This window comes from Alosa alosa, chromosome 6 (assembly GCF_017589495.1).
Source record: "Alosa alosa isolate M-15738 ecotype Scorff River chromosome 6, AALO_Geno_1.1, whole genome shotgun sequence".
NCBI classification, from domain to species: domain Eukaryota; kingdom Metazoa; phylum Chordata; class Actinopteri; order Clupeiformes; family Clupeidae; genus Alosa; species Alosa alosa.
In genome coordinates, this window is record NC_063194.1 from 2,445,386 (window position 1) to 2,462,744 (window position 17,359).

General features: G+C 46.7%; 1 protein-coding gene across 1 annotated transcript in view; it reads right to left on the reverse strand.

Moving 5' to 3' along the window:
• Positions 1-1,942: 1,942 nt before the first annotated feature.
• The window catches only part of adgrl1a (adhesion G protein-coupled receptor L1a), an 82,542-nt gene continuing 67,125 nt past the window's right edge, over positions 1,943-17,359 (reverse strand). Inside the window, 6 exon segments of the mRNA XM_048245218.1 lie at positions 1,943-6,636; positions 6,966-6,983; positions 10,119-10,241; positions 12,891-12,987; positions 13,906-14,064; positions 14,455-14,623. Coding sequence (XP_048101175.1) covers positions 5,594-6,636; positions 6,966-6,983; positions 10,119-10,241; positions 12,891-12,987; positions 13,906-14,064; positions 14,455-14,623 — 1,609 coding nt within the window. The 3' untranslated portion in view covers positions 1,943-5,593.

A 17,359-nucleotide genomic window follows, 5' to 3' on the forward strand; every position in this document is an offset into this window, starting at 1 on the left:
TCAAGACCTCAACATCCACCTCACTTTACACTGTGTGTATAGAAACCATCCAAAGTGGCAGTTCATCGTTGGAATAGTCGGATTGTTTCTGCGTGTCTGAAGGTGTACATACTGTACTGTTGTGGTTCAGCACCACACTATCCATGTGTCGTCCGGGGTTAACAGACTCACACTCTTAAAACGAATGTGTTGAAAACAACGCAACTTGCATTGTTTTTAACATATCTCTGTGTCCAGATAGAGACAACACAGTTTGTGTTGTTTCCTTTTTTTGTTTATTTGTTACACAATATTTGTTGAAAACAACACAACTTGCGTTGTTTTTTTAACACATCTCTGAGTCCAGATAGGGACAACACATTCGTTTTAACAGTGTACAGATTCACCTTAGAAGACCATCATCCCAACCAACACAGCCAGCCTCATCACCACTACAGCCCAGTACAGAAGCCTCTCCCTATGGATACACACCCACTGGGCTCGTTAGACACAAGAGGTCAACGCAACTAAAAGATAAAACAGCACAATCCTCGTCACTGAGTTTGTCATACTCCTATATGTACGTTTTCTTTATACTCTATTATATAGGTACTGTATACAGTCATGGGGACATGTAACAACAGAGCGATACCAAAATAGTACTACTTTTATTTACTGTTTACAGTTCAGCTTTTTAATATTTCTTTAAAAAAAGGGTCTCTACAAGAACGTGAAATTGTCATTCATTCTACACCTCAGAGTCTCGCTGGTTAGCGTAAATCTAACAATGCTAATGCCAGCGGAGACATGGAGCGCGTCAGTCAGGATGACTCACCGTACAAAAGACTCCAACACCGGCGCGCTGTGAGACTACAACTGTGTGAGGTGAAACGAGTGATGTCTTTATGATTACAATCACTGCTTTCTGATAACCCCTCTGACTCCTTACAATGTAAGATGTAAAAAAAAAACACACACACACACACAACAGCAACACATGATTATACCCTTATCTCCACATCAAGCACAGTCTGTGTGCACATGGAGCCTCACCCAGCTGGGTTTCAATGCCTGCGGCCAGTTACCATGTTATTTTACTGACACCTCTACAGTACTGTATTTACCCTGTGAAATAAATGTTGGAAACTGAACGCAAAACAGCACAAAACAACACTGCCACTAATAGAGTGTGTCAGTGTATGTTCTAACACTCACTCTGGTAGGGCTGATGCACTGTAGAGTGTGTGTGTGTGTGTGTGTGTGTGTGTGTGTGTGTGTGTGTGTGTGTGTGTGCATATCTGAGGGTGAACTGCGGGTCGACGGGCTGTCAGATGACTGGCGCGAGCAGTGCCATGTGATACTGCCAGCAGGGTGCAGAGCGGGTAAGGGGAGGCTGCTCTCGAGATGACCCCAAGTGGGAGGGCTAGGTGGCCCCTGTGGACCTCACCACCACCACTGGTGTGAGGCGTCCAAGGCCGACAGGAGAGGAGGGCTGGGCTGCTGCTGTCTGTTGGGACTCAGCCCACCACACTAACTCACTCAGTGGCTAAGGTTACAGGACTGTGCAGGGGAAGACCAGAAAGAGGCCAGCAGAGAAGAGAAAAAGGGCCAACAGTGAGGTAGAAAAACAGAGGAGGAGAAAGAGAGAGGGAGAAAGAGAGAGGGAGAAAGAGAGAGAGGGAGTCACAGAAAGTGGATGGGAAGGAGCAATGGGGGGCATGACTGAGAGAAGATTGGGTAGGGAAGGAGAAAAAAAAGTGAGTGCGAGAGAGAAAAATGAGCAGTCTCTGCAATTTTACAATTTTACCACACAGCACTGCGCGACAGCTTTGTGTGTTATTATACTAATCAGAGGTTGCCTGGAGGATTTCCGAATAGGGAGTTCTCTCCCTTTGAGCCGGCTGCGCGTGGTCCTGCCATGCTTTAGGCTGTATAATCACTATCATTACTAGCACAGACTAGCACTGCACCTCATTACTGTATCAATGTGCTGTAAACAAAAGCCTTTGACAAATTAAAACAGAACCGCTTGCCTAATACGGCGCAGCTACAGCTTCGGGGGAAGATACCGCAAAATAAATCGAAAGTGGGATTACACTGAGCGGCGAAATGTGTGACAGCAAGTGAAAGAGGGAAAAAGAAGGAAGAGAGGAGGTTGTGTATAGAGACACACAACGTGACGCACATTCTTGCTCTCCAGAGACAGAGGTCCGTAAACAGGCTACGTCCCCAGGGCAGCCACAGGCTCAGCCCCAAAGATAAGCCGCTCTCACCCACACCTCGTCTGGGGTGTCTGGGGACCGGGCGCTGGGAGCAGTGGCGGCCTTCATTTGCACCGCCGTCCTTGGGAGGATTACCGGAGCGCTATAACAGATCCCAGACTGATAAAAGAATACATTCAAATTGTCAACCGACTGTCCATGGCTGCGATACACAGCTTGACTGATACGTTCGCTTGGATCACTTGGAGCCTTGGAAGATACACGAGCCGAGGAAGGTTTCCAGGTGAAAAACACTTCATAAACACCAACAGACAGAAAGACAGACAGAAAACCCCTTGCTGTGCATCAGAGCTGAGAGCTCTTTTCTGATGCACACACTAGCCCATTGCACACTTGTCCTTCAAAAACATGTTTCCATGTTCTTTCTTGCAGACTCCCCCGTAGCCTAGCTGTCCCAGAGGGCAAGAGTGGAAGCGAGAAAGACTTATCATAACTGAGACGGTTACGGAAACATACCAAAGCACTTCCTTTGACACTGAGCTGCGCGGTGGTGCCCTACCGGCCATGACCGACTTCTGTGCAGTGCTCTGGCCTTACACACTAGGCTACACAATTGATCTGAGGATGACGTGAGGACGCTCCACTGGCCTACATCAAAACACCTCTTCCCTGAAGCTATCCCATATCAGCCTTGCAGTCCAATCACAGAGAAAGAGATGTGAAGAGAAACAGAGGAGCAAAGCAAAGCATGTGCAAACGGCGAAATAAATAAGTCAACAAATAAATATGGATAGAAATGCTGTTTACCACGAGTGTGCATAAGGCTGTCTATTATACAGAGAAGAGGGATTGAACTCTCAGGCTGAATCACACTCATAATTGTCTCTTTGCAGCATGGAAAGATTCAATCGTCTCCACAACACTAAAAGTTCCAATCTAATAAAGATATCATTAAGTTCTGGATGCACATACTGATGGTTGGAACTTTGTTGAGCACTCATAGTACCTTTCCTAACACCAAAACTACCACTGAAGTAGTCACCTAAACCTACTTCCCCCTCAAGCATACAGTAATGTAGCCTAGTTACCTAAAGAACTGGAAAGGTGTCTGGGCTAGAGGTGGACACGGCCACCCAGTCACACACACACATGGTTTTACTAAGATTCAGTGCTAGACTAATGTGGATTCAATGCAGCCAATAAAAAACAGCCTCTGGAATGGAAATGTATTCAGTTCTCATAATAAAAAAAAACAACACACACACACACACTCCCCTCTGAACAAAGACACATCCATCCATACAGCATATTAAATTGTGGATACACTGTTGTTTCCGCCATTGATTAGAAGCTGACATGACTGATTAGAAACAGTCAAATGCAATTAAGGTTTTATTGTATAAATTATTCCTGTCCGTTTGGACCATTCATTGCACAGCAACATAGCCCGCTGTGTCATGTTGTCTGCTAGATTTGCTTTTGTCTATGGCATCTCTTCTACATCACCAGACTCACAGTCCCCATTATGGCTGCTGTCTAGTTACCCATGATGCATCACTGGACCCATGAGGCACAGTGTGACATTTATGATGTTTATACCCCTCTCTGGTTGAGTTCCCCCTTCCCTGGGAATGTCAAAGGTCCAACACTAACAACATGTCATGGATTATATTACATAAAATTGTGCAAGGGATTCTGCCCTTCATTTGTATGCAAAATCATTCTCTCTGTCTGTCTTCCCAAGTCTCTTTCTCTCTCCATCACTCAGACGCTGTCATTTACTAATAGGACACGCAAGGTTGAGAGAGAGAGAGAGAGAAAGAAAGGGAGGGAAGGAAGGGAGAGATAGAGCGTCATTCAGGTCACAAACTCCAAAACATTTTTATTGTTTTCTTTTTTTTCCTTTTGAGTTTTCTTTGTTGCAGTACAAGAAATCCGTATTTCATAACTGTTCAGTTACTCTTTTTTTGTTGCTTTTGATGCACTGTTTTTCATTTTCTCTATTTACAGCGTAGGAGAAGAGTTACTTTGTCATGTGATTCCTATGTACAAGGTTAGGCTTGACTTACAGCAGGACTTGGGAGGGACGAGTGGACTCTTCGTCATAGTAACACATACAAGTCCACCTTTTATAAACATCTGTCAGTGAGCGAGGACTCAGTCGTATGCCTGCCTTCAACCTCAAACAACAAAATCAGGTAGAGAGGGAGAGAGTTCAGTCCTCTCTCTCAAATCCAGTCACTTTAAGTGAGGCGTTTGAAAATTCAAAGAAGCCAGGAACAAAACAACAACATCAACAATAACAAAAAAATAAAATGTTCATTCATTGCACTATGTGTCCCCGTGGGGGGTCAAACAGGGCGGGCAGGTGGGCGGGGCTGACCCCTGACCTCCCGGTTGGCATGGCGCTGGGCGTGGCCGAGGCGGTTCACTCCATCATGGCTCTCAGAAATAAAAGGCAATTTGGCTGAGACAGCTCCTGCTACCTTTTCACTGAAGAGCAGTCCAGCATCCCCTCGGCATGGAGTCTCTGTTCACACCTTCTGATGTTCGATAACAAGCACTTCTGTCAGTGTGTGTGATTTGACTGTGAGTATGTGTGTATGTGTGTGCAGGTGTGAGAGGTGTATGTGTGTGTGTGTGTGTGTGTGTGTGTGTGTGTGTGTGTGTGTGTGTGTGTGTGTGTGTGTGTGTGTGTGTTGATGTTCTAGTTCACGTTCTGGCTCAAAAAAAGTGTATTTTTGGCAACACTGAGGGGATTTTTTTTCCAGAAGGATCCTGTCTCTTTCCTCTCTCTTTACCTTATAATGGCATAACCCCCCTCCCCATCTCCACAGTTAACAGCTCTCATCAAATAATGGATGATGGGGGAAAAGAAAGAAAGAGAGAAAGAAAGAGAGAAAGATAGGGATTTAGGAGGGTAAAACTAAAATGTCCCGGGGGACTGAGATGAAGTGGAATGTCAAGGGGGATGACGAGAGAGAGATAGAGAGAGAGAGAGAGAGAGAGAGAGATAGAGAGCACTGTGGGTGTGGACCTGGAGGAGGAGGAGGGAGTGAGCCCAGTGGGGTTGTGTGCCAGCCCGTCCCAGCCCCCGGCTGTGGGGAGAGTAGGGGTGAGAGCTGCACACACGGCACAACTGCACATGGCGCTGCATGTCTCCCTCTTAACCCTCAGCTGTAGCTGGAACTTAACGAGGGGGGAAGAAGGCAATTGATGAAGAGGAAACGCGCACTGAGGAGTTGGGGATAAGAGAAAAGAGGGGAAGGACCTTAGTCCACCACCATCATCATCATCATCTTCTTCATCATTATCTTCATCCAAATCAGCCCCCTCCCCCCTCCCAGCCCTCTGCTTCATCCTCCTCCTCCTCCTCCTCCTCTTCCTCATAGTCACAGGCTGGTGACCAACTGCATCTGTCCATCTCCATTCTCGCCGTGTGACGGCTCCTGCCCTGGCGCTCCTCCGCCGTGTCCCCCCTCTCCGCTGGGCCGGCGCGGGGCGCTCGCCGCCGCCTGGTAGAAGGTCTGCATGGGCGCTCCGCGCGAGCCCAGCTGCGCCGGCCGGCCCGAGCCGTAGTAGAGCTCCTCGGGTGGCTGTGCCGAGCGTGGCACCACCTCCAGGGGCTCGGGGCTGCTGTCGGGATAGGGTGAGTCGCGCAGGTTGGTGATGCTGGTGTAGAGCGAGTCCCGCGCCGGCGAATCCGGGGCGCCGCTGCCGCTGTTGTTGCTGCCGCACCCTCCTCCACCGCTGCCGCCACCGTGGCCGCCCTGGCTACTGCTCCCGGGGCCGGCGCTGTGGCCCAGGCTCTCGGTGAGGTCGGCCGCGTAGCTCTCGGACTCGTCCGGGTCGCTCTGGTAGAGCACGGACTGGGCGCGCTGCAGCAGGAGCGGCTCCTCCAGGGCCTTGTAGAGCAGCTCCACGTCCGGCGGCGTCCGCTGGCGACCCCCCCCGCCGCCGCACAGGTAGTCCTCGTCCTCCTCCAGGCCCAGCATGCCCGGCTCTGGGCCCATCATGCCCACGCCCATGCCCATGCCACCCTGCATGCCCCCACCGCCGTTGTGGGCGTGAGCATGCCTGGCTAGGCTGCCGTACACCAGCCGGTCTCCACCAGCACCTCCATGGCCTCCTCCTCCTCCTCCTCCTCCTCCGCCGCGCAGGTTGTTGTGCACCAGCTCGGAGATGATCATCTTCTCGAAGGCCGCCGCGTCCGACAGGTTCCGCCGGATGCCGCCCAGCGTCTCGGAGCCGCGCGGGTTCAGCAGCGGCGGCGGGCTCTCGGGACCCCTGACCCCGCTGCCCAGGAAGTCACAGCTGCCGCCCGCTCCGCCGCCCGCCCCCGGCCCACTGCGGAGCGAGTAGCTGTTGTTAAAGTTGCCGTTGAGAGGGAGCGTCTCCATGCCACACGGGTCCCGGGTCTTCGCCAGCGTACTCTCTGTGCAAATCAAACAAGAAATCTCCATTAAGACGCTGTTATGCATCAGGGGCGTAAAAGGAAAAAAACAAACACTAGGATGTGGTGTGGTCTTTATCTCCGAGATCTATGGGCAGAGACAATGCTAAATTACCACTTGCTTGAGTTAGATTTATGACCGTGTGAATAAATCAATATTTCACAAGCTTAATAAATTAAGACATGCATTTACAGGGGGGAGAGCCTCATAAAAAAAAACTAAGGAAACAAGCTTAAATAAAGCAAGCTAGACACAAGTCATGAATGATTCAAGAAGAAAAAACGAAGAAGAAAGAGAAGAGGAGGCCTACTTGGATCTCGGAAAGTCCCTGGAGACAGCCGGCCAGGTAGAGAAAGAGGAGGAGGAGGAAGAGGAAGAGAGAGACACAAGGAGATAAGTGAGTCTCATTCAAGCGTCTAACCTCAGCAGCCCTCTGTGGAGTTCACACACTCTCACACCTCTCTGTTTTAGCAGCCCTCACTGCGCACACTACTGACACAAAGCACTCACACACACTCACACACACACACACACACACACACACACACACACACACACACACACACACACGCACACATATACGCACACTCACACGCACACGTACACCCACACACGCACACACACACATCATCTTAAACCAGTGAAAAGTTTCATGCTTCTACCTGCAACAACAACGTTCCAGAGCATAAACCCAGGCATTCCAAACATACTGTACAATGCCAATGTCAGACATTCCATTCTCCGTAGTGTGTCATCAAGATGAGTTTGAAGCAGTTATCTTTTTTCGTTTTTTACAATCACCTTGCTACTATTTTCAGAACCTTGATGTCATTTTTCACACAAAACTCAAAACGGTTATCACTTGTAACACAGGCTATCTAATGTTCAAAACATTGCATTGTGCATTCACATCTTTAAAGAAATCTTGCACTTGCACAATCATCGGTTCAAAAACAAATTTACTGTGAAATACCATTGAAACATAACTATAGATCACCCACACACAAGCAACCGATAGTTTCACTGTGTCATTGTTCGTACAATCATTAAATATTGTACGTAGAACAAAATAGGTGATACAGGTTTCATTATGGTACAGAGATGTATTTACTGCATGTAAAGTAAATACATCTCTGTAAAAGTACTGCACAAGTAGAAAAAATACTACTATGAATCATTGAGCAAAGTTTGTAATATATTGATGCTACAAACACTACAGTACAATCAAAACATAGGTTTATTTGAATCAAGGCAAAAATAATTAGCTATGAAATAGAAGATAAAAAATAAAAAATAAAATAAAAGACAGTACTGTAAAACTAATTGGTGACAATGAATCGTGTTACAGTATCTTGAAACGTTCATGATTTGCAGTAAACATGGAAGATTTTTTTTCTGTTTCCATACATCTATGCATTAAGAGTACAGTGTAATGCAACAGTTACTTGTCATTTTGAGCAGTTGTAAGGAAATTAATAGACACTCATTTGAAATGTAATGTGTGAATTGCCTTTTGAAATAGTAGTACTTTGATGTTAAGTTGTGTCATATTGAACAGGTGATTTTTGATGAATGAACAAATGATCTAAGTTTTATGTGTATTGTATCCAAGCAATTGAGAAAAGGGTTAGAGTTTTGGAAAATGTGCATTTTAATCATAGGTTGTGAGTTTTGTGTCTTTTGTGTGATCAATTGTAAAACTGTAAGGTTACAATCACTGTACAATGTGTTCCTTTACATGTAACACTATGGCCATGGCATGCACTACATTGCATAAATGAACCCTCACAGATGACACATATTGGTGCAGCCAAACGTGTGGTGACGTGTGTTTCCTAAATGTGACTTGCAAACAGTGGAATCTAGCAGATTTGACTTCTAGACTTGACTTCCCATACAAATGGTGGCCCGTGAGCAGCACACAGCCTCATGGTTGTGGGTGAAATTTCTTGCATATATACATAATTTATATGTCGCCTGCTAAAGCGGCACTGATGTTTATTTTGCAACATGGCTCCCTGGCACAAGATATGTGGTGAATATTCTTTTTAATTTTCCCCACTTTTCTTTCTGCATGTTTTTCTCTGTTCTGCTATCAACACTTCAAGAGCCAGAGGTGTGTGTGTGTGTGTGTGTGAGAGAGAGAGAGAAAGAGAGAGAGAGAGAGAGAGAGAGAGAGAGAGAGAGTATGCAGGGTGTGTGTGCCCGTGAGTGAGTGACTTTGTGTGTGCATGTGAGTGCAAAAGTGTACGTGTGTGCGTCTCTCTTGCTCAGTGTGTGTGTGTGTGGATTTGAAATTTTAATGCGTGGTTTGATTTTAATCAGCACTCTTTCGCCAGCCAGTGAGAGTAATTAGACATTCTAATGAAGCACTCTTGCCACTTCCTCTCTCTCATAACCCATCTAAAAATGTCTGCTCTCTCTCTCCATCTCCCTCTCCCTCTTTCCATCTCCCTCTCTCTCCCTCGCGCACTGCTGCCACTGTTGGCCATCAGAGCTGACGCATTATGCTGAGAGCAGAGCGCTTCAAATATTAACCAGAAATGCCGTCTTACATTTCAGCCCGGCCCACTGAAAGAGACGTTGCTCGTTTCACACATCTGCACAGGATACAGACATAGATGTGCACGCACAAACACACACACACACACATGTACATCCGTGCATCTGCACACACACACACACACAAACACACACACACATGCACACACATATGCACACACACACACATGCACACACACACACACACAAACACACACATATGCACACACACACACATGCACACACACACACATGCACACACTCTTGTTCTGCCTCTGTCACGGCAGTCACACACACAGCATGCGTTCCTTCTCCTAGTGGGCCTGAGAATTAAGTGAGCAACAGCACTAGAAGTGCCTGAGTCCTGACACATATCTTTTTGTGAAACCTCTCAGTGTGTTTCTCTTTCTATCTTTCTCTTTCTCTCTCTCTGTTTCACTCTCTCTCTTTCTTTCTCTCTCTCTCTGTTTCACTCTCTCTTTCTCTCTCTCTCTGTCACAGATGCCATTACTAATTGGTAACCTAAAATACAGTGGGAAGGTGTAAAAAAAAGTGCGTCCAGATGGCTAGGCACTGTTTAAAAACCCCAAGAAAACGAGTTGACAGGAAGTAGGAGAAGAAGCGCACCAGCACAATAACAAGCGCACACACACACACACACACACACACACACACACACACACACACACACACACACACACACACACACACAGACTCCAACACGAATGTGGTAACAAGCAGACACAAAGAAGGGAACAAACATTCCGGACATGCTTTGATACTGTGTACGTACACAAACAACCACACACACACACACACATACACACATACACACACACACACGTCTGTGTGAAGTAAACCAAACGAGTGACTAACGTGACGAGCACAGTAAAGACACAAAGAGAGGTGTGTGTGTGTTTACCGGTGGAGTTGAAGACTCCAGGAGACGGGGGAGTGAAGCTCTCGGCAAGGAGTGTGTTGTAGGGAGAAGTGCCCGAGCGAGTCTGCAGCACTGGGTTGGTCAGGAGGTGGTTCCCCATGGTGGCTGGGGGAGAGAGAGAGAGAGAGAGAGAGAGAGAGAGAGAGAGAGATTAAAATGGCATTTTTTATTGAAATTTAGATTTTCTCAAGGAAAACATACTACTGTCATTGTCAAAAAAACAAAGACAGAGAGAGAAAGAGAGAAAAAGGAATAAAGACAGAAAGAGAGAAAGGAATTAAGGAATAAAAAAAGAAGTAAAGAGAGAAAATGATAAAGAAAGAACGACAGAAGGAAAGAGACTGCAATCGCGTTTGTGAAACGCTGCCAGCAGCATAGGTTCATCCTGGTCAGCCCAGTAAAGCAAATCTGATTTTTGAATTTAACACAGAGAGCGAGTGACACAGCGAGGCTGAGGAAAGAGAAAGAGCCTTTATCATGGTGGGCAAGACTGACACTTATGATTACAGATGTGTGAAGCCTTGTTACAATGGAGGACTGGTTTCACAATGCTGCATCGCTCTGGGGGTCAAACTGAAAAATGTAATCCACTGGTTATCAGCCTTGAGTTATATGGTGAAAAATCTGAGAGGAATAGCATTAAGTGTGCACTGCAAATGCACGGTAATCCTTGAATATGAAAAAGTATTTATTCGTCGTCTGACGAAGGACGAAGGTAATGCACTTAAAGCGTCGCTCTCGGGAAATGGCTTTATGTCTTAAAACGGGGGCCGGCGATAGGTAATGCTAATATATACTATTATTCTGTCTGCGCGCGTCAGAGAGCGCACTCGTGAAAATAGGGTTCATTTCACAGTGAGATGGGATTGCTTCCAGTAGACAAATATGATTCAAAGAAATTGAACCCTCCAAATGTCCTTTAATGCACACGTATAGCTGCAGCCTGGAGCGGGCGAGCGAGAGGAAATGCCATGAAATTAAAAGTAGGACGGCATGACGGAGAGGGGTCTGAGGCGAAAAGTGACCTCGCCCGTCGCACGCCGGTCATCTATCAGCCACGGCCAACTTAGGAATTCATTTGTGATGCACACATGAACACACACACACACACACACACACACACACACACACACACACACACACACACACGCACACACACACACACACACACAAACAGATACAAACTCTCCAAACACACAATTTTCCTCTCTCACATGTTTCCCTTTCCCAATTTCCCTCTCTCACAAACACACACATACGCTTTCAGACACATTCGGTATATACACAAAACCACTCTCTCCACCTTTTATTTCTCTCTCTCTCTCTCACACATACACACACACACACACACACACACACAGAGGAGCAGCACATAACAGCGCATAATCTCCTTCATTTCCTTATTTCACACTCACTCAAACACAGAAATCGCAGTATTTAATTTACATAAATATCTTTCAGGAGCATCTTGTCAGATTCCCTGAGTTTGAAATCAGAAAGAGACTCGGGACAGAAGGGAGGGGATGGGAGTCGGAGAGGAGCGGAGCGGTGGAGTCTCTCTCTCTCCTGCGGCGTGTGCCTACCACCGCCTGTCTCCCGGACAGAAGCCTATTGTCTGGAGAGAACGCACAACAGAGAGAGAAAGCGCGCGAGAGAGAGAGAGAGAAAGCGAGAGAGAGAGAAGTTCATAACGGCGTGAAGTGTGGGAGATGAGAGAGATTTGAGATGGGCCTGATAATGACATTGCGTAGCTCTGAGATACATCTGGCTTTTTATTATGCCATCTCTCTCTCTCGCACGCGCGCACACATCTCCCGCCTGTCGTTGTCTTTCTGCCGTCGGGAGTGAAACTTCTCTTCATCAACCCCCTCCTCCTCCTTTCAAATGAATGACCGAAGGGATTTTAATAGAAGAAAAGAGAGACAGAGAGAGAATGTGCACCATTCCTGTTTGCTTTTCCCTCGCCTCCCTCCCTTCTCTTATCCTCTTTCTCTCTCTCTCTCTCCCTCCCCCTCCCTCCCTCCTTCTTTCGTTCTGTGATTCAGATCTTCCCGCGACTCGTCTTCGGTGGCGGACGCTCCGGCTTGATTGAAATCCCCGGAAAGCGCCGATTTCTCTCCCGCACCACGGACGCTCCCGTCACTCCCCTCAATTAGGCTAATTCCCCCCCGTTCCCTCGCGCGCTAATCACTTCATTAAAAACAAAATGGATGAAATTAGCATAGGCGCTGATGGTTGATTTAACGGCCGCCTCTCTCTGTCATCCGCTAGCCCCCCTACACCCATCCACCCCCCCCCCACACACACACACACACGCGCACACACACACACACACATACACACGCACATGAGTATATGATGATGATCATGACCGCCGTGACAATGGCGGGCAATCATTCACTGGCTCGCTCAGGCTGAGGTGGAGCACCACATTATCAGCCTGCCACTGATGGCCTTTCAGAGAATAATCAGCAGCTTTCCAACACATCAGCTCTGTCATTTGATGGAGAGAGACAGAGGGAGGGAGAGATGGAGAGAGAGAAAAAAAAGAGAGATAGAGAGAGAGAAAGAGAGAGATAGAGGCGGGGAGAAGAGGGGCAAGCAACTTAAGAGAAATAGAGAGAGAAAAAGGAAAAGAGATGTGTGTGTATGTGTGTAAGAGAGAGAGAGAGATAGAGAGAGAGAGAGAGAGGGAGAGCGAGAGAGAGAGAGAGAGAGAGCGAGGGAGCAGGAGAGGAGAAGAGTAAACCTTACCACGGTTGAGCGTGGGGGTGCTGTTGATGTCTCCAGCCATGAAGGAGGACTCGGTCTGCTTTCGTACCGTGTCGTTCCACATGCGCCGGATCCGGCTCTGTGGGAGCGTGAAGCGCGCGCGCGCACACACACACGCGCACACACACACACACACACACACACACACACACACAGGTAAGACTCACCCGACGTGGCGTCACACACTCACAAACACACTGCTTCTTATTTCACACCTGCCTCTCTGCATCAGAACCACCCAGCTGCAGATTTCTGACACTTTAACAAATCCACTCCAGCCATTTGTAATCCGATCCATACGATCTACCTGTTTGTCCTGCACTGGGACCATGCACCGTTAAGCCCATGCCCAATTGGGATTGAATACAATTTCATATTGACCAAGAAAACACCGAAATTGTTCTTTTTTATCTATATCTCCAGAATAATGTATCTTCTTTTGTCTCATGTTTTCCAGGCAGACAAAAAACAATTGGTCAAATAAATATACGCTATACATCAAAATGAACGTTGACAGAGACGTATGAATCATTTTGGGCTTAACGGTTGGTTCAGGTCTGGTGGTGGTATATTGTACACATAGCAAGTGTTGTGTAAGACATGCACATTCCTATTCTGATGTGAGATGATGTATATATCTGTGTGTCTTTGAGTGTGTATGCATGTGTGAGAGACTGTCCGTGGGCGTGTGTGTGTGTTTGCATGTGTGTTTCCGTGGGCGTGTGTGTGTAAGAATGAGACAGCGGCTCAGTGATATGTGTAAGGACTGGCATATCTAGTGTTCACTTAATTCTCAAGCCCACTTGGAGAAGGAACACATGCTGTGTGTGTGACAGGAGATGAAGAGTTTGTGAGTGTGTGTGTGTGCATGTGTGTGTGTGTGTATGTGTTCATGTGTGTGTGTGTATGTGTCCATGAGTGTGTGTGTGTGTGTGTGTGTGTGTGTGTGTGTGTGTGTGTGTGTGTGTGTCTACTCTAGTCTGTGCCCTGGGCTCACTTGTCTGTGAGCGGCGGCGTGTCGTGCCTGGCTGCTGCTGCTGTAGTAGCGGTTGTTGGCCCTCAGCGCCGAGTTCTTCAGGGAGCCGTGGGAGCTGGTGGTGGACGTGCGGCTGCAGCAGTACGAGTGGCGAAGACACTTGCTGTACTCCTTGTGCACCTGGACAGATGGACACACACACACACACACACACGAGCACGCATGCACACATTCACATAAACACACACACACACATACATTCAAGCGCACACACACACGCATACACATACATGCATACACACACACACACACGCACGCACACACACACACGTACGCACGCACACACATATACACACACACACCAACACAAAGTATTACAGTACACTCAACGTAATACACAAAGGAAATGTCCATATCCCTCAAGACGCCTCTATTACGCCTCTCACCGTGCTCACTCATGTGTAAATGATTTCATTATCTACAGCTCTACCCACACTGTAAACCCACACCCACACCCACACACACACACACACACACACACACACACACATACTAATGCGCTGAACACACCTTCTTCTGGAGCGCGCAGTGGAAGATGAATATGAACATGCCCTGGACAGCGTTGAAGGTGGTGAACAGGTAGGCCATGATGATGGTGTTCTCGTTGATGAAGAGGAGGCCAAAGGCCCAGGTGAGGCCCAGGAGGAAGAGCAGAGCGATTGCACCTAGAGCCCAGGACCTGTGGGGGAGGAGGAGGAGGAGAATATACGTCTGTCAGTGCAAGAACGAGGAGCATAAAACACACTTACACACATACACACACACACACACACACACACACACACACAGACACACACACACACACTCACACACAAGCACACACATACACACACACACACATAAACACACACACACACACACACACACACACACACACACACACCATAATATGATGACAGCTGACTCAACAAAATATAAATATATATCCTAAATAATGCTCTATGATTTAAGTAGACACTGTCAACCAAGGTACACATTGCTGGAGAAACTAACAGTGCGTGTCTATCAATGACAAACTGTTAATGGGAAATAATGCTTACAAGTTTGCTATTTTTACATTCATTATTTTCCCATACAATTTTGGCAGCCATACTTTTAAATTGGTGGGGTATGTGTTGTCCAGGAGCTCTGTAGATTGAGCAAATGAGCTGGTATAAATTTAGACCCTGCAACTGTTTCTGACATAGAATAACCTAAAACGCAGACATATTTCACACCTAGAAAAGCCTCAACAAAATATATTAGCCAAGTAAGGACAACCGCAAAAGTGCGGGAGAAAAGAGAAAATCAATTTTCAATCATGCCTGTCCTGTTATTAACCTCTGGTACCGCTTTCAGGAGGACAGATCATTTGAAATTGATACAGTTGTTGTACGGCGAGTTTGGGTCTTGATAAGCGTATGATTTGTATGGTGAGTTTGGGTCTTGATAAGCGTATGATTTGTGAGCTGTTTTACTCCCACGCTGCTGGATGTGTCATTTGTGTTTAATGATCATCTTTCTCCAAATGCAATGGAAAACTCATGAGGGGTGGGGACAGTTTAATTTGTTCAGTTGATGAGTGAAGGTATTTCTCCTCTTGAATTACGAGGTATGGACACAAACATGGGTGTGGGCAGACGTGAGAATAGAGAGGGTCTGACCTTAGCAAGATTGGACAATTCAGCCTATTATCCAATTACAGATTCAAAAGTACAAACACCAAATGAGTGATGCCAACAGGATATACTGTACACATGGGTAGACTAGCATTCTTCAGCAGTAGCGGAGGAGGGACACACAAGGCACACACACACACACACACACACACACACACACACACACACACACACACAGCAAAACATCATAAGTAAAGAAAATAGATGTGAATATATAAAACTTATTATGGGACCCTATTGGTTTAACAGTGTTTATTGGCTTTAAAGTAAGTGCTTCATTTGTTTGTAGTGGGACATGGCTCTAGACAGTGATGACTATGAGGTAGGATAAATAAAGACTTAGCCTCTATTACTGTGCAGCATACACTTATTGATTCTCTGTTTCTGTTGTCAACAGAAGCAAAACAAAGACCTCAAGAAGATGCAGAGAAGAGAGAAGAACAATTGCCCTTCAGAAATAAATTGTTTTTGAGACATCTCAATGTTATTGGCTAGCACAGACACACCAAGTCCTGCCAGAGCTACTCCATAGATAGGCAAGGAGTTGAACTTCCGCCAGTAAGCAGCTAGACTCTTTCTGTTTTAACTATAAGGAATATTTCAGCTGTCAAGAAGCAAGTTTACATAGGCTGTTGAGAAGTGAGAAGCGAGTTTACATAGGCTGTTGAGAGTATCACAGCTAAAGCACAAGGGAAATCATGGGCTGGAGTTATCAACCAATCAACCTAGGTAGGTGACATGTCATGTCTTGCGTTACTATGGTGATGGGTCAATATTGCTTTTTGGTGAGTGAGCCCTGTAACTGACCAATAGTGTGAAGTGCGGAGTACCAATCTTATTTTAGTACTTCCTGTGCTAAATGCACTGGTTTAGCAGCAGCCGTTGGACAGAGCTATCCTTTCTCTCCAGGTCTGCACAATACATCCACGGTGTACACTTATGGAGATGAATTTAAAGCAAAATCTTGACACTATGCACGCTGGTTATACCTATTATGACAGAAATACAAACAACAACAAACACAGCCATCTCCTCTGCTGCATCTTTCCTCTCAGCACACGGCCACACGTGAAGAGGGACCGGTCAGTTCCATCCGTGTGGAAGGCTCAATGCCCATCAAGCCACTTCAACTTGGGCCAGTACCTCTTCATAACAGTTGGAGTGCCATGCCAATCATGTCAAGACCTTACACCCCACCGATCAACTTTTTTGAAACCAAAGCAATCAGAACATTGTTGATTCTCTGGCTTGTTGCGTGCACTTGATGCTTGACACCGTCCATCTAAAAGAAAATCTGTATCCAAGTGAAATCTGGACATTTTTCAATTATGCGCACAGTGTGGGTTATATTACGAGCATGCCAACTTGGGCAGACAGCATGTCGATACTTCACAGACAGAGATGGACAGGAAGTCAATGTCTGGCCATCGTCTGTGACTATCAGTGTTCCCTCGGCTGGCTCCTTTTCCCAGCAGTAAAGTGGACGGTGACTGGACCTTACTGCTCCCCTGCCCTGCACCGTCTCGTGTTACCTCACACTCAAACTCCTCAAACTCAAACTCACACACACACACACACACACACACACACACACACACACACACACACACACACACACACACACACACACACACACACACACACACACACACACACACACACACACACACGTGTACACACACGTGTACACACACACACACACACACACACACACATAGGTACACACACACACACACACACACACACACACACACACA